Source organism: Oryzias latipes, chromosome 9 (assembly GCF_002234675.1).
Source record: "Oryzias latipes chromosome 9, ASM223467v1".
Taxonomy (NCBI): Eukaryota; Metazoa; Chordata; class Actinopteri; order Beloniformes; family Adrianichthyidae; genus Oryzias; species Oryzias latipes.
The window spans coordinates 13,406,292-13,431,028 of NC_019867.2; the positions used below are offsets into that span (position 1 = coordinate 13,406,292).

A 24,737-nucleotide genomic window follows, 5' to 3' on the forward strand; every position below is an offset into this window, starting at 1 on the left:
TGAAAAAGCGTTTTTTCACCAAAAATGAACGTTTTATTTGATCTGATTTGACTTTTTTGATGGGAAAACCAATTAAAACAGCTACTGAGAGATGGCACGCACATGTCACGTGACACCTAGTGGTCATGGTGATATTGTGCCGTCTATCGACGAAACTGTCGCATCTTGTGAAAAGTAATGATCAGGCTACTTTTCAGATGGAATAAAGAATCAATCACATTTCAGGAGATCTTTTGACGATCCGAAATAAGAGTTTTAAGGTATGAAAACATGTTTCTTCCTTCCAACTCAGTAGGACGTTTGTGTTAACAGTTGTTACGACGAGGAAGTTTCTACGTCTTTTTTCACTGTAGTGAGTGTGTTGTTTACACCAGGCTGGTAATAGAAAAAGTTGGGTTTTTATAATTTTGTAAATTACTCTAAATGTATCATAGTTATCTCGTTTCGTTCATATTTTGATTTGAACGTAATTTTCGGTCTATAAATACGGCGACATACTAGTAGTATATTGTGGAAAAATACAAAACAATGAATGTTTCTTTAAAAGAAAATCTAGAGATTTGTGTTTCACTGAACCAGTTTTATTTGTGTTTCATAAATATGTCGAGTGTGAAAAATAACCCAAACAAACAAAAACATGTTCTTTACGGCGTCATAGTAACAGAAATGATTCCACAGTACCACAACTGAAAATCACTACTTTAGGCAGAATTTGTTGTTATTGTTCATGACAACCAACCTTAGCAAAAAGTAGTACACTTGAAGTTGATTTTATTAATACCTGAGTATAAGTTTAGTAAGTATAGACCCTGTACATGTAGTTTAGGAAGAATACCAACTGAATACTTCAGACTAAATTGAAACATTGTAAGTTTACAATGTATAGATAGCATATACATATACTTCAAATATACTTCCTCACTTTAAGTATAGACTAAGTATATTTTTGGTACTCTTAAATAAACTACTTTTCGCCTGGGGCAGCCACTGTTGCTAGTAGCTCATTAACATGTGTTCTTCTATATGTTCTTCCGTTTGCAGCCTTCTACATCTCATGTATGTGTAACATCTTAAAATGGGCATCTTCCAGCCAATCTCTAACCTGAGAGTATATGCATCCCATAATCCACCAGCAGCAACTTTTTTCTTCTGCCTCTTGACCCTGGCCATCTCATTGATATGCCTCAGCTTTTACAGTGAGACCCACACACTGCCTAATCCAGACAACACAAAGGTAAAGACTTTATTTTTTTGAATTTTTAGACCTTTCTTAAAAACTTTATTGGCTTTGGAATCTTATACACACGATATGCATTTCGATTTTAGTTGATTAGCAGCAGTGTAAGGTTTTATTTTGCCATCATTAGAGTGCTTGCATTCACATGCATCAATAACAAGTCTTTAGATGCATGAACTGATATTCATGTATTTTTATTTCCTTTGTAGAATTGGAACAACATCTTCTTCTCTTTATCGCAATTATACTTGTGTGTGAAGGCAAATTCAAGTTCATTTCTGGACCGTTCTTCAATTCGTTCACCTCTGGAACAGAAAAAGGATCAAGCAACTTCTGTTAATAACTCATCAAACAGTCTTTCTGTCACGCTGGAAAATCTCAGGGTTCCTCTGGTCATAACTACCAGTTTAACAAGTAATCAACTGAAAGAATTCAGTTTATCCACTGTCTTAAGTGCCAGAGAGCTTCATCTTGGAGGTTGGTTTCATAAAAAGAAAAGGTTTTAATGGATTTCAAACTGACGTTGTACCTAATAAATTAAACCCTGTGTTTATTTTTACAATTTAGATGAAGAAACTGCTAATCTGACCATACAAATTACGTCTGGCGTGAATAAATCTACCTGCCTCACCATTAGTGCTCCGGCGCACCTTCTGCCTATGAGTCTGTAAGTAAATTTGGGCTTCAATAGTTCCTTTCTAGCTTCATTTAATTTCAAAGCTCAGCAGCTTGGTAACTTAAAATATTTCTGTAAATTTTTTCTTTCTTTCATTTTTTTATGTGGGCATAATTTGTATTTAAATAAAGATCTCCTCCAAAGTGCCCTGCATTAGAGAAAAATATTACAACAACTTATGTGGTTGCAAACAATCAGTTGCCCACAGCATCACAAACCTGCTTCAGTCTGGATTCAAAGGATGACCCTACTCTTGTAATCATGCTAACAAAGGTACAGAGTGTCACAGTTGATCAATTTATCTTACTTACCTATGGTAATGACCTATTTTTTTACTTTTTCTTCAGGAGGAGCAAAGCGTAGCAGTGCGACATTTGCTGGAAGTTAGTGTGTGTCTGCTTGGAGTTTGTTTGATTCTTTGTATAGCTGCAAGTCTGATTGATTCTAACGCCACCATGTAACTATAGATTTTTTTACTTTTAGTAATTTTTATCATTTTGTTTGTAGGACAATTTATTTTAATGTTTTTGCTTAAAAATGTTTAGAAATATTAAGAAACCCTTTTAATCTCACTTTGTTGTGTTTACAGGAGCCCTTGATTGACAATGAAATATCCATCATCTTCTGCTATAAAGAAATCATTTGTCTGAAAGAAAACTGTGTTTTTGACTATGTTTGATCCATGCATCTATTTCCTGAAACCGCTGAGTCCGTTTGTGGGTCAAAAGGCTGCTGGAGCCAACCCAGCTACTGTTTGGTGCGGCAGGGGGTACCCTGAACTTTTCGCCAGTCTGTTGCAGGTCCACACACCCGCATGCACACCTTAGGGCAATTTAGAGATACTAATTAACCTGTAAGTATTGTTTTTGGACTGTGGGAGGAAGCCGGCGAAATCTCAAGTATGCACTGAGAGAACATGCAAACTCCCAGCTGGGATATGAACTTGGACCCTCTTGTGAGGTGAGAGTGCTAACCACTACACCACCATGCCACCACGTTATGTCTCTTCATAAATAAAATAAAATGCATCAGTTTGGCTTTTGTGAGAAGTAGTACTCATATTTTGAAAAATAAAGAAAATAGATGGTAGTCTTTGTAGTTCAAGAGGGTATTTTAAGAATATAAATTCAAAAGAATAACTCATATAATCTTAACTATGTCATTTTGACTTGGTGCAAATGTCGTCTTTTTTAAGCTTAACACAGTCTGGTTGCAAAGTTGTAATTGTTCAGTTAGGTCTCTCTTGAATTAGCGCTGCTCCAAATTGAAAACCCACATCTATCTCTTTGAATGGATCTTAAATTATAGTTATCCTTTGTACCCCTGGTGGGGCATATAGGCTAAGAAACAACTTCTCTCTGTCATCTTCTGTCCTGGACTATCCTTTCTAGCTCTTTTCAGCTCTTAAACTATATCACACAACTAATCTCCTAATGCTTTCCTTGTGTATTTCGTGGAATTGAAGGTGAAAAAGGAAGTTTCAAAATCAGATCTACAAACTTAGTTTAGGAGTAACTATAAGAAATTGTCCATACATGTTATCTTTGTGTACATAAAGAAAATAAAAATAATTGCTACTATATTGTTAAAAATTATTACCATTGAAAAGTATTGTTGCTAGTTTTAAATAAGACTCAAATGAAATTAGACTTATGTGGTCACAAAGTCAAAGTGCTTTCATAGCACTATGAACATTAAGCATGTGAGGCTTGCTTTTAAACAGGAAGTATCTGCTCATGGGGTGTTGTTTTCAACTAACACTCTGGGTTTAGTAATCCTCTTTTGCTTTTTTTGCTTTTTTTGTTTAAAGAAAAAACTTTTTTACATGTAAAAAAAAAAGATAAATCAGATAAACACGTAAAAAGCTATTTGTTTTTTGGTGGAAAATCATGATAATAATCAGAATAAGTATAGCAAGTCTACCGTACACCATGTACATGTAGTGTAGGAAGCATACTAACTGAACACTTCTTCAGAATAACTTGGAACAAGTTTACATATACAGATAGTGAAGTGATCAAATTTGTTTTCCCAAATTTTCCTGCAGACTCCTGTCATAAAATCAATAATATGCTTCCCCGAGCACTGTCTAAGAACTTTGTGTATGATTTTAGATTGGGATTGGCTAAATGACATTATAAACTGTTATAAACCTGTGGCTACTTGACCTTAAGACCCTTAAGGGCAAAGCGAGAAGAAGAGTTTTAGTACTCAGTGAAAACCCCCAATGGATTCTATTTCTTAATAAGGCAACTATTTGATTTATTTTCCTGCTCACATGATTTATATTTAGAAGTTTACAGTTTTCAGCTTTTATTGGGAAATATATGGAATATTTTATATAAACCCAGATCTAAACCTTATATTATTGTATTTGGATCAAAATGGACCCATTTTGACCCAAAACAACATAGGGGTGTCTCACATTTGTTTTAGGTTTTATGTGAATAAATAAATAGTGTGCATTTGCAAAATTAATAATAAAAAAATAAAAATAAATAAAGATCATTAAATTGTTAATTTGCAATAAATAGTGGCGTAAGAGTTCAAAGAATTTTTGGTCCTCATATTTTTACCTCACCAATTGTGGCCCTCCGTGCATAAACACCACTGACTTGTAGTAATCAGAACAGGTGTTGTAATATAAGGATTGTAGAAACGTTACTTTAAAAACGAAGAGATTGGGGATTCATTATCCATCTGCAGTACTCTGGGTGTAAAAATGAAAAGTAACAAAGAAAGTGTTTTTTTCCCCCTTCTTTTGGCGCCACAAAAAACCAGGCCTCGAATCCACAGCAAAGTTGCGCCGGTATGTTCCTTACCTACGTTTCCCCAGAGTTTTATCCAATCACGTTCAAGAACCTCTCCAATGCCAGTTTCCATTGGTCTGTTGTGAGAAAAGGAGGCGGGACTTGTACATCGCTGTGGGGACTGACTACGGACGTACAGAAAACGGGATTGAACGGCCTGCGGAATTGATTGGTGAGAAGAATCACAAAACGTAAGGTTGCAAAGTGTTAATTCACAATTGAAAACATTACCATAGTTGTTAGTACTATAAACTTATGTGTCACTTCGCATGATGGAGTTAGCCAAACAATGTTACGCTTTAGCTAACGTTAGCTTAACGTGCCCACAGAATGAGGTCTGCAGAGGCTAGTGGTCACTACTAGCTAGCATGAAAATAAACATTCGGAACAGCTTTTCCGCAACGTGTAGAATGTTTCATTAGACGTTTGCAAGCACACGGGATTCAGAATAACAACAACCGGATTGGTCCACTAACGGATTTTAGGCAAAACGCCGCATTCACATTTACGTTTGCTCGGAGAAAACTACGCCCAAATTACGCTCTTCGTTTAATTCCTTAACATTTTTGTTGTCCTCTTCCAGGCCTCCCACGTGGGTACGTCTGATCTAAGGTCTGGTCGATACGTTTTAGAGTGTCTCTTGACATTTGGACGTCTTTAGCTTTCGCGAGTTACCATCCATGCTGTCGTTTGTTTTGGAATTTAACGTTGCGAGTGGAAGCGTCGTTCGTGTTTGTTTCTGTAACTCTATATACGTGTTTTCCCTTGCTTTTTTTAAGGATGGAGGTTGCACACTAGAACTCAAACTAACAAACAAGAAGAGAGGTTCCGTAGAGACCAACGACCATGGCCTACTCCAGCTACAGCAGCCTGAGCAGAGCTCAGCTCACGTTCGAGTACCTGCACACTAATTCGTAAGTAGGGACTTTACTGTCATCCATGTGGCAATAAATTTATTCCGTTGTGCTACACGTTGGACTGAAAATTTCCAGTCATATGCATATTGCAGTGTTTCACTGAAAGGTTCATGTGTAGGGCTTAGGATTACAATGTTATTTTTACAGATAGCTTGTTATGCTGACTTAATTTCGATGTTGTTACTGTGTTTACAAAAATGCAAAGCCTCTATTTGTCATTGTTGCAATGAAATAAGATGTTTACTTTCTACAAAAAATGTCTATGAACATGTTCTTCTCTAGACTGACAACTAGAAAACTTGAGTGTTTAGATAGAAGTTTTTGTTATTGGCACACAATCAAATATTCTTTCTCGAAAAAGTGTTAAAACCATAGCTTTGTATTTAAAAAAATAGCCCACATGTTAACTGTTTATGTGGAAGGCAAACTGAGATTAAAGACAAAGCAGATGAGCATCCGTCCGTGTCTTAAACATATGAAATGCTGTTAAAGGTGACATATTTCACTATTGCAGATTCATTCAACTGCTCCATTGTTTTACTGCCCTACCAGAGGTCAAAAGGACACAAAAGTCACAGAAAGAAATGCTAAAGACTCATTAAAAGACATGTTTTTTTGTACTTGCTGTTGTTGTTTTTATCTCATGATGGAGGAAATATATAAAGAAAATTAAGATGTTTCTGAATATTTATTTATTCAAATTGTTATGAATATGGAGCCGACAAAAACAAGGCTGTTTAAAAAAGCTTGTAGCGGTGACATAGATGCTACAGTTGGCGGGCCGTAAGGTCTCTGCTCTGGCCTATTTTGATGCATCCACTTGTAGTCAAATGGATCCATGCCCGTCTAGGTTTTCCTCATCCGAGCTGGCTACTGGCTGAAAACTGTGTGGCTGCGTAGCTCCAATATTGCTTGCCATTTTTGTTGCACCGGAAATGTTAGGTTGGGGTTTTGAGTGGCTATAAGCTAGCGGGAGAAAGCGTAAACTATGGGATGATGGGAAATCAAGGCAGGCTTACACCACACCAACAGATATCATAATCACTGGGAATAAAATGGATCAAAAGATGATTGGAGTGGAACTTTAGGTCAACTGAGCCTTTAGCAAAGGTCCTCAAGGTGTTTATTGGCTTTTTAAGATAAAAATAAGTTGTATAGTTTGTATAAACTATATATTCAACTTTTTATGAGTGTTGTGGTGTTGACATTCAAATTACTTTTGGTTGGGTTTAGTGTTACCCATAGCTGGCTTACATCTTTATTTATTAAATAGTATTGCTAATAAAAACTGTTTTGGATTGGATTTAGTTACTAGCAGGGTGTGGAATGTAATTAAAGGGAGAGAGACTTTGTTCAAGGTAAAGTTAAAAATAAAAATGCAAGGATACTTTTTGTAATATAGTAGAAGAAATACTAAAATGACTCTGAATATTATTTTAGATTGATCGCTGCGCCCTGTTTCATCAATTTTTGTGTCTTCTCAGGACAACTCACGAGTTCTTATTTGGAGCTTTGGCTGAGCTTGTGGACAATTCAAGGTACTCCAGAAGACTTTTTGGAAGTCCCAGTCCTAAGAAATGTCATTACACAGAAATCCATGTATGTTTGAAGGCTGTTAAAGGTTAACGGTTTTATTTCTTCCACAGAGATGCAAATGCCACACGGATAGACATCTACACCGGTAAGGTTAAAACTGTTGCCCAACGTTCTCTATTGATGTCAACTCAAGGATTGTTCCTTCAATGTCTTTTGTTCTTTGTTATTCGGACAGAAAAAAACCCAGAACTGCGTGGTGGTTTTATGCTCTGTTTTCTGGATGATGGGATTGGAATGGACCCTAGTAAGTGCAAAGTTTTATACCAAAAGAGATTTACTCAAAATTGATAGGTCAATATAATTTAAGTACATCAGAAATCCCAAATGTTGTTTTAACAGAGCTATTAATAAATTGTTAACAAATGCAATTGTACAGTGTGCATGACACCATTTTATTTGGTTTTAATTCATAAAAGTCGGTTATTTTGATTATTTTTAAGCCCATACGTAATTCCACGTGGAGTTTAATAAAAATGTTAAATATGCTGATGTTGAGGTCAAGAATTATTTGCAGTTGATGCAATTTAGGGTATTTATATTCCAAGGCAGAACAGTTCAAATGTTTTTTTTTACCAAAAAGATCTTTAAAGTAAACAAGTGAAGACTAATAGAACTGAAGTAATTTAGAAAAAAAAATCCTGGAACCATTTGACCAGCCCAGAGTTTGTTTTTATGTAACCACATTTTTTAAATATACAGCCGATACTGTCCTTTAGATGGCACTGTGTTTTACTGAATGCCAAAGACACACACACACACACACAAAAGAAAAATCTGCCAGGAAGTTGACAAAACAGTATCATAACCAAAATAATCAGGTTTCTATTTACCATAAAAATACTGTCAAGCTTCTGTGTTGTTTTGTTTTTTTCTAAAACCTTGAATCTGTACTGTTTTGTGTCAAATCACCAACACCTTACAGCAGCATGTCTTCTAATTCGATAAACCCGGCATTACTGATTTAAAGCTGTTCATTTTCTCTGAATGGGAATTGTGATGCAATTTCAATCCAGTTCGATGTGAAAAACTAAAGAAAGGCTAAATCTAGCACAGGTAGCATTTTGACCTCAGGTGTTTCTACTAAGCACCAAATCTCACTAAAATGTATTATTATTTAAAATTCCTTTATATTTAAAAATTTTTCCTAAGTGTGAAGAATATAAAATATGATGCAGTGATATTGTTTTATTAGATGAGGCAACCCATGTGATTCAGTTTGGAAAATCAAGCAAACGTTCTCCTGAATCCACTCAGATTGGCCAGTATGGAAATGGACTGAAATCGTAAGTCCGCCATCATAGACTATTGTTATGAGATGGAATATTTAGTGCTCAAGTTCTTTTCGGTTTGTTTGCAGGGGTTCAATGCGAATTGGAAAAGACTTTATCTTGTTCACAAAAAAGGATAATGCGCTGACCTGCCTTTTCCTTTCAAGAACTTTCCATGAGGAAGAAGGTCTTGATGAGGTCAGAGTCTGCTGTGCCCTACAATACATCTGGAAGTATTTGACGTAAATGAGTATTAAATGAGGAAAATCTTCCGCATATTATTAAACCTCTCACAACAGGTGATCGTGCCTCTCCCCTCATGGGATCTGAAAACCAAGGAACCACTAACCTCCGATCCAGAGAAGTATGCCATTGAGACAGAACTCATCTTTAAATACTCTCCTTTCAAGAATGAGCAGCAGCTAATGCAGCAGTTCAACAAAATTGAAAGCAGCAGTGGTACGCACGTAACCTAAATTTGATATCTTTTCCATAAGATTGTCATTCGCTTGTGGAAATGAGATGCTTTAAATTGACTCTTGTTAACTTTTATAAATGCTGTTTAAGGTACTCTTGTGATCGTTTATAACCTAAAGCTGATGGACAGTGGAGAGCCAGAGCTGGATATAGATACAGATCACCAGGACATATTGATGGCTGGGACACCTGCTGAGGGAGTGTGAGTTGAACCGTTATTTTGGGGTCCTTGCAAAATGAATTTAAAGATACCACGCTCTCTGCAAAAAATAAATAAGTAAATGTGTTGTTTACAGGAAACCAGAGAGGAGGTCTTTTAGGGCGTATACTGCAGTTCTGTATATTGACCCTCGCATGAGAATTTTTATCCAGGGACATAAAGTCAGGACAAAGAGACTCTCATGCTGTCTCTATAAACCAAGGTAACTTCCTAAGTTTTTTGTTTTTTTTCAGTGTATTATTATTTTCAATGTCTATTATCCTATTTGCTAAAACCTATTTGTTTTTTTCTTCTTTTATATTTTTTTTTTGAAAGGCTTTATAAATACACATCAACTCGTTTTAAAACGCGTGCTGAGCAAGAAGTTAAAAAAGCAGATCACTTGGCAAAGATCGGTGAGTCATTGATTCATTCGGTTACATTACAAATGTTGCAGTCGTTGTAAACGAACCTGAACTGACTTTGTGTTTTAGCGGAAGAGAAAGCCAGAGAGGCGGAGAGCAAACGCATCGCTATGGAGGCCAGACTAGGAGAAGACATCTCTAAAGATTCAAGAGTAAAAGCTGGATTTGAAATGTGTTGTTTCCTAACCCCTCCTCCAGTTGTCAACACAGTTTTGTTGGCTGCCACTTGTGCAAATGTGGCTTTATTTGGAGATATACCATTATTAATTGTTATTTATTAATTAATTTTTTCCTGATGTTCTAGGCAATCCTAAGAAAAGTTCAAGATTCAGCCATGATGCTCCGACGGGAAGCTGACATGAGAAAAAGGAATCTTGAAGCCAAGCAGAAGTATGTTAAAGAGACTCTGAAGTCTTGTCCTCTTAGGATATAAATCAGGAAACAGGGTCTGAAGTTAATGCTGTTTTGTGTTTATTTGTAGGAGGTAAAATAGTTGATTCTCAGTCAGTCAGACTAATCTAAATGTCAACCCTTTGCTGTCAAGCCTTTAAATAAACTTATTCATGCTCAAAATGACATTACTAATAATATTATAGCTCTAGAGGTCAGTGTACGAGGTCAGGTTTCTGATACAGCTTTATCATTTTATAACTTTTTGATGGCTTTTGAGCTATTTTCATTGTTTTCCTTTTAATAAACAAAAACAATTTTTTAAAAATTCAGTTTTGACGCATTTGAGTATTTGTATTGAGTATTTGGCAGCTGTGGTCCAGGGGTAGAGTGGTCCTCCCTCATACCCATATTTTAAAGTGTCCCAACTTTATCTGCGTTTTTTAAAAATGAAGTGCAGAAGCTACTTGCCATCTTACTTTGTGTTGTTATTGTGTATTATAACTAATATATGAAAATCCTCTTTCTTTTTACAATCTCTCATTGTCTTTGTTCCAGAGCACTGAAAGAACCAAAGGATTTGAATTTTATATTTGGACTAAACATTGAGCAGAGAGACCTCGATGGGATGTTTGTGTACAACTGTTCTCGTCTCATAAAAATGTATGAGAAGACGGGGCCCCAACTGGAGGGGGGCATGTAAGTAAGAAAACAAGCAGCAAAAACAACACAGAACTTGTTCTAATTGTTAAACAATAATATGATTTTTTTCATTTAAGGGCTTGTGGTGGTGTGGTTGGAGTCGTAGACGTCCCGTATCTGGTCCTGGAGCCTACTCACAACAAGCAAGATTTTGCAGACGCAAAGGAATATCGCCACCTATTGAAATCCATGGGGGAGCATTTGGCCCAGTACTGGAAGGATACCAACATTGGTCATTTTCTCTCATTTGATTATTGGTGGTTATAACATATTTACCAGGACTAATGTCATTATACTGATTAGATTGTCAATGTACTTGCTGCTTGTGGATTAAAAAAAAGAAGCTAAAAGACAAGTCCAGCTACTGAAAAAGCAGATGAAGAGAATATTTGATTTGATTTTTTTACATTTTTTATTTGAAATGGTTTATTTCAAGCAATCAAATAAGAGTAGTACACAAAAATATTACAATCATCAGTTATGCTTTCATGCAATGATGTAACAAACTTGGGATAATTAGACATAAAATGAATTATTGCTTGAAAGGTAGTGGAAGGAAGCAAATTTATATAATCCCACCCCCGTTATACCGTAACCATTTTATTACATGATTTATCATTATCCGGTTCATAACTTTATCAGACAGAATTAAGAATCCTTAGGTATCACTAAAGCACATGAAAAAGATGAATTACAAAAAAAAAAACTGTTTTAGAAATTAACATGGCAAATGCAGATCAGTTATTCTAAAATGTATACAGAATATGTTTATTATAAAAATCATGCATATGATTAAAAAATTAAACTATATCAGTAAAATAGACATAACACTGTTTCAAAAATCTTCATAGCAAAAATTGATCAAGTATCAAAAGTTAAAAATATGTGCAAATTGTTTCATTAGGAAAAATAATGAATCCGTTTTTGGGGCGGTAAAGTAATATCAGTAATATCATCATATCAATATTAAGTTATGACTTTAGTATTTTCTTGCGTACATGTTGTCTAGTCCTCTTTTATTTCTTCTTTATGTTCAATTTACAAATGTTTTGCAAACTGCGTTTGTTTTGCAGCACAAAAAGGAATCGTGAAGTTCTGGGATGAATTTGGATATCTCTCCGCCAGCTGGTCTGCGCCTCCATCCTCAGAGCTGAGATACAAGCGGCGTCGTGCGATGGAGATTCCCATCACCATTCAGTGTGGTACGTTTGGACGTACATAATCCCAAGAAAAGAAAAGGTGTTAAAAAATAGATTTTGGATTTTGATCATCTAGTTTAATTTTCAGATAAATGTCTGAAGTGGAGAACATTGCCTTTTCAAATGGATGCCGTGGATAAACGCTACCCTGACAGCTGGGTGTGTCTCATGAACCCTGACAGCTCCCAAGACAGGTATGAGGGAGGTTTAATGGGATACGCTTCTAGACTGTTCTTTTTCCTTTTTTAAATCTTGACATATAATTAAAATGTAGTGATTCTTATATTTATTAGACATGAATAAAGTATTTTGAATTGATTGTATTGTCTGATTTTAGGTGTGATGCTCCAGAACAGAAACAGAACTTGCCCTGTGGAATTTTAAAGAAAGACAAAATAACAGCTGAAGACAAACGGAAAGAGCTGGAAGAGAAAATCAAACTGCAACAGGAGAAACTTGAAGCCTTACAGGTAGAATCCTTTTTGTAGGCTTTTTCCTTTTATTTTAGTTTATGTATAAATCAACATAAACATTTGTCTCTTCAACAGAAAACTAGCACAATCAAATCAGCAGCAGACATCAAAAAACTTCCACTGGAGGTCAGCATGAAACCAACGGAGAGTTCTTCTCAGGTACATCAGAGCTGACCATTTCAAATGTTTGAATAACCTAAAAAAACAAATTTTTTTAAATGGCCTTCTATTCTGAAAGTATTTGTATAGTGTAAAAAATAAAATTACATTTACAAAGTAGAGCTGGGCGATACGGCCAAAAAATAAAATCTCAGATTTTTTCATTCCAAATTCGACTTTTACTTTTAAATCAAATTTTTTTCTCTCTGCTTTTACTTTCTTTAACAAAAATTACAATTGATGGAATATATTTAACAAAAACAATTTTATTTTAACATCTCCTTTGGAAATTGGCTCTTTTTTCCTCACAACACCAGCTTTGTAATGTTGTGATGGCATTGTAGTGTCAGTGTGTAATGACACCGCTGTCTCCAAATCAACACTTTTTATTCACGTGTCACATGTTCTGCTGCTTCATCAGCTTAAACTGAAGCTACACAGAGGCAACTAGCAGAAGTTATGGGGTGGGGGGTGCGTCTCATGGCGCGTGCGCTAGTTTTTTTTTCTTACCCTAGAAGAAGTAGCTCCTCTTTGCTTTCTGCTGTTTTCACATCGGCCCTTTGCGAGAGACCGGTGGACTGACTTTACTCCAAACAACGGAAGAGAGCAGAGAGCTAGAAAATAAAATCTCGATTTCCCAAAAATAAGTTGTCTAAAAAACAAATTCGAATCAATCCATTAATTGCCATGCCCTATTATAAAGTAACTTTTTAAACATCTTTTTATGGAGTGATATTTCTGCCACCACGTTGCACACAAAAACTTTCTAAGTTGCAAATGAAAATATTAATTATTTGCTTTTCAATTATTTTTTATTTTGCTTTCACTTTTTTTTTTGTCTTTCAAAATCTTTTTGTGTGCTTTCAAAACCTTTTTTGCGTTTGCAAAACACATCTTTTCACATGTGTTGTTATCACATGTCGCTTTTTTTTTTGCTATCGCGCTTAGAATGGTCAGCAAAATCAAAGACAGGAAAAAAGCGTGATTTGACACAACGCATGCGAAAACATGTGTTTTGCAAATGCAAAAAAGTTTTTGAAAGCAAAATAACAAATAATTGAAAAGCATGTATTTAATATTTTCACTTGTTACTTAGAAAGTTTTGTGTGCAACGTGGTTGCAGAAATATCACGCCATATCTTTTTGGATTCTTTTTGTAAGACAAAAAAACTAAAATGGCATGAGGAACACCAAAAAATATTATGAATTCATGTACTTAAACTGCATTTTCAAAGTATTTGGACTATGTATGTATTTTTAAACAGGTTCTTTTAAATAGTTTCTTTTTTTAGATAAACTGATCACATACATCTAAAATTGCTGCCAGTTGTAGTTTTTGTTGCTATTATCGTTTTTGTCCTCTTTCCATTGTGTTTGCAGTCAACTCGGTCCTCTGAAAGATCTGTAACTCGTCCACGATCCCCACCACTCCCATCCGTCCTCAAAAATGCCCAGAGTACTCCTCCAACACGTACCGTCTCTCAGCGCCCCACCCGATCCCCTGCTCCGCCAGCTGCTTCAACTAAAGTGGAACCATCCAGATCCAGAGCTGCAGCTAAGCCTCCTCCACCTGCAGCAAAGCCTGTACCCAAAGCCGCTGCTAAACCACCTCCCAGCCGCAACTTACGGGTCAGTTAAAGGCTTTAGAAACGCCAAAGTCCTACTTAACAAGGCATGTTGGGAGTAAAAGTCGGAAAATTACAATATTAGTTTTGTTCTTTCGTAGGCCTCTACCAAAGCTTCTACTGTTAAACCAGCAACAGATGGAAAGCGCAAGAGAGTAATTGAGCGGGAAGATAGTGAGGAGGAGGAAGAAGAAGAAGAAGAGGAGGAGGAGGAAGAAGAAGAAGAAGAAGAGGAGGAGGAGGAGGATAGTGATGAGGAAAGTGAAGAAGTACAGACCAAGAAATCCAAGATGTCCACCGCTATCGGTAATCGTGGTAAAGTTGTAGAGAAGGCCCCTCCTCCTCCTAAGCGGGGAAAAATGGATGAGGTAGGTGAAATGTGTGTGACTGGTGTCCTCAATGTTCATGGCATTCACCCTGTTGGTTTTGTTGTCACTGCAGTTCTTCACCTAGACCAGAAAGTGATTATAAAAATAGGTTTGGTTGCATACAAGCCCCATACACACAGCTATCATGGGTGTGATAAAATGGACATGTGATGTTCTGAAACACTTGGGCATCTTGAAGCTTTGCTTGAAGCTCCGGGGTGTGCATAACTGCAACGAGCGCTCCTTGAACCTTCTTGCTGAGACTCGAGCCTCCAATCAGAAGAATTTTGATGTTGACCTTTCAGGTTAAAACGCTCTCTCAGGCTGAGAAGAAAGGGGTTTCCACCCCAGCACGTCAGCAAGCAACCACACCAAGCTCTGTGCTTAAATCCATTTCTTCCCTACAGCAAGGCACTAAAGAAAAGGTAGATTTATTGGGCCCAGCTTTACTACCTTTTTATTAAAAGTAGCCCACATCTTTTTACATCTTCCTCCTATCAAACAAAATTTCTTTTAATATAGATTGATTATAAAAATAACCTTTTGTTCTCTCTAACAATTGTTGATCTTTTTCCTTCTAGTTAAAATCTTTTTTTTTTTTTTTACAGTCCCTCCAAGAATTTGTGATGGCAAGATTGTGACTATAATGCAGTTGAAGCCATGTCATTTTGACCTATAACCCCATTTATATATAAAAAAAAAGTTCCCAAGCAGCATGCAGCTCCCGTGCATCATCGATCAATTTCTGCTTGAGAATATTTCTGCAGAAGTAGGGAAAACTCAGGGTTTATGATGGAAGGTGTCCCTATGCAGTATTGTTATTGTTCGAAAGACACTTTTTTATTGCAAGCAAACATTAGAGAATGACTGGAAACAGATGGATAAAGATACACATCTGAATTAAGCAGAAAAAAGAGAAAAATCTATAGATTTTTGTGACAAAAAAACTGAAGGTGCTTTAAATTTAAAAATCATTTTACGCTTTGTGTTTGTGATGATGCAGAGAGGGCAATAAACACAGCAAAGCATATACAACAATTTCTAGTTTAATAAGGGGAATTTTGCTAATGTTTTTCAAATACGTAGATTTTTAAAGAATAAAACATCGAACAGATTAAGTTACATTTTTTACCAATAAACCGCTGGAGGGACTGCTCTGATTTTAACATTTAACACTCGTCTGAGATCAAGCATCCTAGTCTTTTTTTAGTAAATACCACCCTTTTGGTATCTTCATGGCTTTTAATCAAAGGGTTACAAATAGTTCCACACTTCTTCCTTTTACATTTGAACATTCCACCTGCTACTGTATTTGAATAACTTTGTATTTCTAGGCACCTGAAAAAGCGCAGCAGAAGGAACCAGAGAATGACACAAAAAATGCCCAGAAAGGTGAGGAGCTATGTCTGTTTTTAATTATTGTGTTAAATTAGAGGAACTTCCACATGTCTTTCATCCGTTGTGCAGATAAAGGTCTGCTGGTGGAAGTGCGCGTTAATAATGAGTGGTTTACGGGAAAGGTCATCGCTGTGGAGGTGAACAAACAGGGCGTTCGCTGGAAAGTTAAATTTGATTACGTACCGCGAGCCACCCCTAAAGACAGATGGTAAGCTGTGTTTCTGCATCCTGCATGTTCGTTTCTACACACATTTCTGAAGTCTTTTAAAATATTGTGCCGCTGTCAAGGGTTTTTAAGGGTAGCGATGAAGTCCGACTGATGAGGCCGCCATCTCCGATCTCTCAGACGCCTGACACCCAACAGGAGACTGAGAAAGGTCCAGCACCCATGGAGCCAGACACCACCCAGCCTGGAACCAGTCGAGAGGTGACCGACAGCCTGGTCACTATGCTGAGGTGAGCCTCAAGATTTGTTACTGGTGTTGTAGGGGACACGCATGGGCAAATTCATTTCTTTATGATGTCCAATACAGATTTTTGTAGCTTGTAAACCTCCTGTGTGGTTTTTCCAGGACAATGCTGCGCTACTTCTTCCCTCCAGCTTTTCGTATTCCAAAGGATGATGTCAGTAGCATGACGGCTGAGGAGCTGGTGGCCTTTCCATTGGTAGGATTGACAATCCATATTTTAACTGATTGATTTTTCACATAATATTTTAATATTTTAATCCTTGAGAAGTAACAATAATGGAGGATTATTTCTTTAGTGAAATTACTTTTAGTTTAGTTGAGTTTTACTGGTGATGCATACAATCAAAATGGTCTAATCCCTTATATTAAGTGTATCTTGTTTGATGGGCTACTTCCCCCTTTTTCAGAAAGAGTATTTCCAGCAGTATGAATCGGGTCTCCAGTCGCTGTGCAACTCTTACCAAAGCAGAGCTGATGCCAGAGCAAAAGCCGTGGAGGAGAAGAGCAAAGGCACAGATCTCAAACTGAAGGAGGCAGACGAGAAACTACAGAAACTACGGACTAACATCGTTGCACTTCTGCAAAAAGTACAAGAGGTAAACTTATTTCATTTCTCCTCCAAACGATTCTGAATATTACTGATTCTATGAAAACTGTTAGTCATGCTATAAGTAATACGGTACTTCTCTTTGCACATTCAGGATATCGACATAAATACAGATGATGAACTCGATGCCTACATAGAAGACCTCCTAACTAAGGGCGATTAGGAGACAAAGAATTGTAAGAGAAGAGCAAATGGACAAAAAAACGCCTCGTTTCAAACCAGCTATCTCTCTTGCAAAAGCATTCTTCAAGAAACCACGGTTACCATCTGTGAACATTTCTAGATGTTTTAATTTCTCGTTTGCTTTATTATTTTGATTTCTATACTGATGGTTAACATCTTTTCCTGTGGTATTTCTTTTAGTCCTTTTTATATATCCACATGTAGAGTGAATGTTTTCAATCTTTAAAACAGAAGCTATAAAAACAGGTTTCACTGATGCTCATTTATGTAGTTCACACCTTTGTTCTGATCCTGTTGAGTGCAGCCATTTATCAAGCATTTCACAGTAACATTATGTAACACATCAAGCAAACAGTGTTGTCCATAATTTTCTTCCTGTCTGGTTAACAAACCAAGGTCTATTTTTTAACATCTGTAAGATGCTGCATCCGCACACCAGGACTATTTACTGGGTTTTATCAGTATCAATATCTCCTTAAAGTACTCTACTAAGTTGTGAATGATGAGTGTATTTTTGAAAAGAGAAAAAAAAAAACTTTGTTTTGTGTAAGTGTGTTCATAATTTAGTGCTCTTGTCTTTCCTTTTGCAGATTTTTAACATGTCATCGAAAATGTTTTTTTTTTTTAAACACTGCATGCTTTCAGTCTTGATTGGTCAGAAAGAAGATGCTGTATTTTTGACAGATCTTTACTTCAAAATAATAAAACCAGTTCCTCAACACTTTACTCTGTTTGATGTTTCGCTTGGATTCTTTAAACATTTTAGGTAAATATTAAAAAGCACCCAACAAATCGTTTTTTGTCTTTATTTTTCTTCCACTTGTGTTCAATATGTTATTATCACTGTTCTACAAATTAATTTCTTTGTAGGAGCAGTTAAACTTGCAGTGGGGCCTCAAGGGCCAGTTTGTCTGTTCAGGGACCTCTATCTCTTACCTCCTTTTCTTCCTCTGTGACTCTGGGTTGGAACGACAGAAGGGTCAATCTTCAGCTTTGTCTTGTGCAGAATTTGCACAAGAAGGTCTTCAGTTACATCAGCAGGGGGTTCATAGCCTTAGGTGGTGGTAGGCCTCTCTTTTGAGTTGATGGAATCCTTTTAGATGTGATGAACTTTTGACATGCAAAGTGCCTGTTTCCTGTCTAGCCTTGGGTTTGTGCTCGCCGCTCCTGTGCGTCCTCTCACTTTGGCTGCAGATGCTCCTGTTGAGGGCCATGGTGGATTTATCTTTAAATCCATGTCTGTTGAAGAGGGATTCTGCACTTTTGTGCATGTGTGCTAAATGTTGCATGTTTTTGCATTATTTACATGTAGAAAGTGTAATTCAATGATATGATCTTCATTTTTTTCCGCTGCCTTTTATTTTGATAACACCCTATCCCTCTAGGGTTTTTCTTTCTTTGTTAGTTTTCCTTTTTTTCTTGGTGTTTCCTCTTCGTCTCTCTCCGTCTCGTCAGATCAAATTTAGCAATAAATTACCTGGACTTTTATTTTGAAGGCGTCGCGTTGCTCTGACGGTGTTTAGCCAACGCCGCTAGGTAAGAGTAAACGTTTACATTTTTAGTTGCACATACAACTCTTCGTTTGAAAAAAAGTAACTTTAATTCACCTTCTTAGTAATTCCGTTGCATATATGTGCAGTATCTGCATCTTATTTTAGATAGATTTTTGCTTGCTGTGACTGTAGCAGCCTTGTTCTTGTGTTGCAAGGAAAATACTCGTGCATTTGTCGAGGAAGATTTATGCTAAATGCTAACCAGTGTAAAAAATAAATAAATACATAAGAATCGAATAATAACCAGACTGGGGTTTTAAAAACGTACAATGCAAGTAACAGATTATGGGCAACAGGAAAGAGCGGAATCAATGAACTTTCACCCACTTAACTGTTGACAAAAAGCTAAGGTCACTTTCTTTATTGTTATATAACTTGTGTGTGTGTGTATTTTTCATAATAAATGACTTTTCTGCTCATTTATAATATGTACTGAGTAAATGTTATTAGAAACCAAACAAACAATTAGCCTCATTTTGTCTACAGCACAATTCATAAAAAAAATTGCTTTGAATAATCTGTCAGCAATTGTTTTTTTTATATATTGTTTTTAAACTGTCTTTTTTCCACTACTATTTTAGGTCAGTTACTGTCTTTAGAAGATAATAAAGTCTGTTTATTGACATTCTAAAAGAAAATCCTGTGTAAAAAATGCCTGGAAGCTCAGCTGTGGCAAACGTTGAAAGAATAATGAAAACCTCTAAAAGTGTTACAATAATCCGGCTCTTGGGGGTCAAATCGACTTTGGCATAGTGCTGTATGCGATGCTGTACAGAGGAGAAATTCTTCAGATGTGTTTTTGGATGATTGAGGAGGATGCTTCACCTTTGTTCTCTTTTGGTGAGCAGATCACCAGCCATGCCTTTGGGTGCAGCCCTACTGAACAGACATGTTGCTAGAAGCTGTGGCCGGCTGTGGTGGGATGTCCCTAGACCCCTCGTCCACATCCGATCGGCGAGTCGAGCTCAGACGGGCACAAGAAGATCCGATGAACAGTCCTGGGATGCAACAGTTGGCTACCTACCATTTAGCAGAGCCAGTATAGGATCTTTTTTCCAGCAACAACCAGAGCTGAAGAACCCTTTTCTGGAAGATGCTTTGCTCAGAGGATACTTAAAAAGACACTTACCCTCACAGGTACATTAAACAAAGTTAAGTTTAATAATCCACTTTTGGAGGAACATAATTTGCTTGTTTATATATTTGATTTATATAACATAAAAAGCTAGAAATTTGTGTAAAAGTAAAAATATGAACAGAGTGGGGAACTATTGACATCTTTAAATGAACTATAATTCTGGGGAGCATGCAGCAATGGCAATAGTAAATATCAATCAAGCTAAATATAAACGTCTGAACTCCTTCACAGGAAGTTTTCTCAGACTTGAGCACATTCGGAGAGCGAGTGGCTAAAGAAGTAGATGGTTGGGGTCGAGAGTGTGAGGTCAATCCTCCCCGTCTGCTGCACTTTGACCCCTGGGGTCGGAGAGTAGACCACATTGTGACCTCTGCTGCCTGGAAACGCATGAAAGACCTATCGGCTCAGGAAGGTCTGGTTGCTATTGGCTATGAGAGAACATTTGGGGAGTGGAGGTGAGACTTCAATGTCACATTTTCAGTTGAGTAGTTTTCTATTTTGGTTTCTTGTGGGGTGAATTTTTCTTTGTGAATATTTTTTTCAGTCGTGTTTACCAGATGAGCAAGTTGTACATTTTCTCTCCCTCGTCTGGTCTCTACACATGCCCTCTGGCTATGACTGATGGAGCAGCAAAAGTCCTTCAGGTACATCAAGACAAGTCAAACTAAAATGACTTGCACTTTACTGTCAAACACTTTGAATATCATATACTGCAAACTCGCCATTTATGCCTGCGACTTGATGGACTTTTTGTAGTTCTAAACTCTGAGTGATAAGATAAAAAATGTTAATAGGTTAAAGTGGGGTACAGATTTTTTTGCCTTCTTTTAAGCAAATAACTACTAATTGAAGCAGCCGTGCAGTTTCAAGAGTTTACTGTGAAATGAGAGACAGCCATGCAAAAAAAGTCAACTGGAATTGTAAAATGACACCAAAGTGGCCCTTTATGTTCTGGCTGTTTGCCTCAGCAAAAGTTTTGGTTTACCAGTTTTAAGAGAAAACCAGAATACAGACTATGAACTGCTCGGATATCAATATGATTTTGCTTTCAAGAGCAACCTCGGTCTTGTAGAGTGAATGGATTGCAGGTTGAATAAACTTGCTAGAGGTACAACTGTAAACTAATGATCTGGAGCTTGGCAGGCTGGAGTTTTTGGATTAAAATGATGAAGTTAGTATCTTACTGAGGAACTTTTCCCTATATGTGAAGTCCACAGGTGTGTCATGGCCAGTGGAAGAAGCCTACAGTCGCCTAACCAGCCGCCAGCCTGAACGTTTCTGGACGTCTGGACAATGGATGACAGAGAGACGGGGAGGATCTGATGTGGGTCAGTAGTGCTGCATTAGTTTGCTATGAACTAAAACCCTTTTTGTTCTTCAGGTGAGCAGTTAGCACTGTGACAAGCAAAAAAAGGTCTAAAATGTTTCTAGATATCAGAAATAACATGATTGGAGGCCACTTACTGTATAACTATTTGTTCGTTCCATACTTGTAAATGTTTTTGCATCCACTGTTCCTCATTATTTCCTACTTTCCTCAGCCAGCGGCACAGAGACTGTGGCCATTCCTCAAACAGATGGCTCATACAAACTACACGGCTTCAAGTGGTTCACCTCTGCCACAGATGCTGACATGACTCTGACTCTCGCCAGAATTCAAGACAGAACTGGAGCAACCACACCAGTACTCACTAGTTTTGGCTTTCTGCATCATACTTTTATTACTGAAGCAGAATCACTTGCAGAATTTGTTGAGTGAATGTTTCTCCATTTTTGTTCTGCAGGGTAGCAAAGGTTTGTCTCTGTTCTACGCAGAGGTGAGTCGGGACAAGGATGGGTTGCTGCAGGGCATTGAAGTTCAGAGACTGAAGGATAAGCTGGGAACGAGGCAGATGCCCACCGCCGAGTTGCTGCTGGATGGCCTCCCTGCTTACAGGGTAAGTTTCATGCAGACAAGTTCTATATTATAGGTAAAGAAAAAACCTGGAGAATCCTATTCAGCTTACTTTGTTTATATTCATGAGTTCTCCTGTGTATTTATCCCCATAACATTTAGGCCACGAGCATGAACAGATCAAGACCTTTTTCTAAATTTGTTTAGTTTGAGCTTCATGTTTGCTCAAATCTTTTTGAAAATGGATTTAAAAAAAACTAAAAATCAACTCATAAATCACCTGGTAAAGTCCAGTGCTATCCACATTGCAGTATGCTTAAAAAAAGCATTATTTTTGTTTATTAATAAGTAATACTAAAACTGAATTCATAACCAAGTAACAGTTTTGAAAATAACTGAACCAAATACAAGATTTTGCACTTAATGCTTATCGGACAGTAAAATATAAAAGTAATGTAAAATGCAAATGGAAAAGCAAGCTTCCCCCTTTAACCACAGAAAAGCTGGACATTATCAACGATCATTTTGAGAACTTCCAGACTTACTGGTTTAGTTTATGCTTCACTGGGCCATTCTTTATTTTATTTGATACTTGATGACCCATTTTCTTTGGCCTTAAACCTTTTAAATAAAACTTTGCAGACTGATCTGTGATATAAAAAAAATTGTTTGACTAAGTTTGTACATTTCCATCTCCATCATCAGCTCTCAGAAGAGGGGAGAGGTGTGGCTTCCATAGCTAACATGCTAACCATAACCAGGATCCACAACAGCATCTCCGCCGTGGCGGCAATGAGAAGGCAATACTCCGCTTATACATTGTCCTGGAATGACCTCACAAGCCTGCATTTTTAATAAAGCTTGGATGTTTTTCAGGGTGGTCCAGTTAGCTCGTGACTTTGCTGCTCGCCGCACAGCCTTTGGAAAGCTCCTTAAAGACCACCCGCTGCACATGCAGACTCTTTCACGGATGGAGGTGAGCAAGCACAGCCTCCCCACAAACTTTCCTCATCAATACTCTCCGTTCATTTGCATGTGCATGTGGACAGGTGGAGACCCGAGCAGCTTTTCTTCTAGCGATGGATGTTGGTCGTCTTTTGGGTCGAGAAGAGAGTGGCCTGGCCAGCCAGCAAGATGCGCACTTGCTGCGCCTGCTCACGCCAGTGGTCAAACTTTATACTGGAAAGCAGGTGTGTAGTTTATGCAAAAGAGAGACATGTGCTGGTTTTTTTAATAGATTTAGTGGTGTGTCCTTCTCAGGCAGTGGCTGTTGTGTCAGAGGGTTTGGAAAGCTTTGGAGGACAAGGATACATTGAGGATACAGGGCTGCCTACAATTCTTCGTGATGCACAGGTGAGGTTGGTACACAAATCCCGTCTGTCCTTTCCCACACCTCTAGCTTCCATTTCTTCATCCCTCAGGTGTTGAGTATTTGGGAAGGTACCACTAATGTTTTGTCCCTGGATGTGCTGCGTTGTGTGGCTCGAAGCTCAGGAATGGTTCTTCATGCCTACTTTTCTCACGTCAAGGTACGACGTGAAGTTTCCTGATCAGCAAGTTCAGTTACAAATTTGTGATCAAGCTAAACAAAAATATGAAAGGTATTTGTTTGTTTTTCTTTACAGTCACTGTTGGCAGGCGCCTGTAGCCTTTCTTCCCTTTCCCCTGCTGTGAAAGCAATTGACAGCGCTTTGTCGGAACTGGAAACCTTTCTTCAAGATGCAGCAACCAGGAAACCCGCCTACCTGGAACAAGCAGCCAGAGACCTGGCATACAGCCTTGCTCGCATCTATGCAGGTGAGAAAAAAGGAACAGCCAACAAGGAAGTTAATCAAATCAACCTGAGGTCATATCCATGTGGTGATGACATTTTACTAGCTTGACCGAAATGAAAAGTGCAAAATTGCTTAACAACTTGTTTTTTACTAGGCGCCCTTCTAATTGATCATGCTTGTTGGAAAGGAGCTTCTCACCTTGACACCTATGCAGCTCTCAGGTAAAACAGACACACAAGCCTTTATTTATTTATATCAAACGTTGTATCCGTCATCTTTGTGTTTTTCATTCCCCTTCATCAGGTGGTGTGAGCAGGACCTGTGTGTCGTTGCAGCTAAGCAGAGGACAGGCTGCTATGACTCCAGCACAGCTTCACTTGATGCTGCCATGGTCTATGAGCAGCCAATTCAAGCCTGAAGGATCACTGAATCTCAGTCCTCATCTTTCTTAGTCCTTAACTGTAGTATAACTTAATGGCGCACCGTGTTACTGCATTTGACAACCCCCCCCCCGTTTATTTTTAAATTGGTGTTAAATATGTTTTGTCTCGATTTAACATACAATATGGATGTTTATTGGATTATGGATGTGATTCATTTAAAAGCAAAACTTTCAAATTTATGTGAATTTTGTAATACTTTGCATTAAGAAACTTAAATAAAATAAGCATGGAATTCACAACCAATTTTTTAAATGTTTATTTCTCTATATTTGTATTAAGTTATAGATTAATGGAAAATACTGGGTGATACCACCAATGTAACTGTAATATAATTGAAATAAAAATGTCAATTCTTTATTTTGTTACTTTTATTTGATATTCCTACAGACTTATATCAATCAGTAAACCTATTTTTGTAAGCAAATGTACAGCAACATAAAGAAAACTAACATCGCATTTTATCATTTAATCAACTCTTTTGTTTAATCTGTGCACTTTAATAGCACTGTCCGTTGAATGATTTGTTTTAATTAAATCAAACAGCAATCAGCTACAGTTTCCTCTTATCTATAAATATCACCGTGAGATAAAAACACGTATCGAAATCGAGGTCAGTTTACGTCGCGTTGCCTTCGGTTGTCTCTACGCAAACCTGGGAAATTTGCGGGCAGCATTTAAAAAAAGTCAAGAACTATTTAGCTGAAAAATTATTCGTGTCTTGCATTGATATCCCAGCAATGTTTGAGTTAGTCGGT

General features: G+C 37.4%; 3 protein-coding genes across 9 annotated transcripts; all 3 read left to right on the top strand.

Moving 5' to 3' along the window:
* The first annotated feature begins 89 nt into the window (after nt 1-89).
* Nucleotides 90-3,002, top strand: LOC101159272 (transmembrane protein 248). 3 transcript variants are annotated; one of them, XM_004072612.3, is made up of 7 exons: nt 90-260; nt 1,042-1,234; nt 1,447-1,714; nt 1,805-1,904; nt 2,045-2,186; nt 2,261-2,296; nt 2,503-3,002. In XM_004072612.3, the coding sequence occupies exons 2-7, from the start codon at nt 1,076-1,078 to the stop codon at nt 2,590-2,592; spliced, it is 795 nt and encodes a 264-aa protein (XP_004072660.1). In that variant the 5' UTR covers nt 90-260; nt 1,042-1,075; the 3' UTR covers nt 2,593-3,002. The 3 variants fall into 3 exon arrangements, with proteins under 3 accessions (XP_004072660.1, XP_011477504.1, XP_023814269.1); XM_011479202.2 differs by having other exon boundaries at nt 91-260; nt 2,261-2,370; nt 2,503-2,570; XM_023958501.1 differs by lacking the exon at nt 90-260 and adding an exon at nt 765-785.
* Nucleotides 3,003-4,792: 1,790 nt separating this feature from the next.
* On the top strand, nt 4,793-17,905 carry morc2 (MORC family CW-type zinc finger 2). Of its 4 annotated transcripts, none has more exons than XM_011479204.3 (28): nt 4,793-4,895; nt 5,503-5,637; nt 7,125-7,178; nt 7,287-7,321; nt 7,412-7,480; nt 8,429-8,519; nt 8,594-8,702; nt 8,804-8,963; nt 9,072-9,183; nt 9,278-9,403; nt 9,517-9,596; nt 9,675-9,757; nt 9,910-9,995; nt 10,554-10,694; nt 10,775-10,929; nt 11,771-11,899; nt 11,985-12,090; nt 12,234-12,366; nt 12,445-12,528; nt 13,909-14,157; nt 14,255-14,521; nt 14,827-14,946; nt 15,856-15,913; nt 15,989-16,127; nt 16,208-16,375; nt 16,492-16,585; nt 16,797-16,985; nt 17,091-17,905. In XM_011479204.3, the coding sequence occupies exons 2-28, from the start codon at nt 5,570-5,572 to the stop codon at nt 17,157-17,159; spliced, it is 3,174 nt and encodes a 1,057-aa protein (XP_011477506.1). In that variant the 5' UTR covers nt 4,793-4,895; nt 5,503-5,569; the 3' UTR covers nt 17,160-17,905. The 4 variants fall into 4 exon arrangements, with proteins under 4 accessions (XP_011477506.1, XP_011477505.1, XP_011477507.1 ...); XM_011479203.3 differs by having other exon boundaries at nt 4,805-4,914; XM_020705958.2 differs by lacking the exon at nt 4,793-4,895 and adding an exon at nt 5,126-5,319.
* A 505-nt stretch (nt 17,906-18,410) lies between these two features.
* Nucleotides 18,411-24,339, top strand: LOC101173711 (acyl-CoA dehydrogenase family member 11). 2 transcript variants are annotated; one of them, XM_004072414.3, is made up of 15 exons: nt 18,411-18,715; nt 19,581-19,869; nt 20,102-20,325; nt 20,415-20,514; nt 21,081-21,198; nt 21,412-21,554; nt 21,655-21,807; nt 22,470-22,564; nt 22,641-22,740; nt 22,814-22,954; nt 23,025-23,117; nt 23,186-23,293; nt 23,390-23,561; nt 23,694-23,760; nt 23,843-24,339. In XM_004072414.3, the coding sequence occupies exons 2-15, from the start codon at nt 19,591-19,593 to the stop codon at nt 23,955-23,957; spliced, it is 1,908 nt and encodes a 635-aa protein (XP_004072462.1). In that variant the 5' UTR covers nt 18,411-18,715; nt 19,581-19,590; the 3' UTR covers nt 23,958-24,339. The 2 variants fall into 2 exon arrangements, with proteins under 2 accessions (XP_004072462.1, XP_011477509.1); XM_011479207.3 differs by lacking the exon at nt 18,411-18,715 and adding an exon at nt 19,061-19,082.
* Nucleotides 24,340-24,737: the final 398 nt, after the last annotated feature.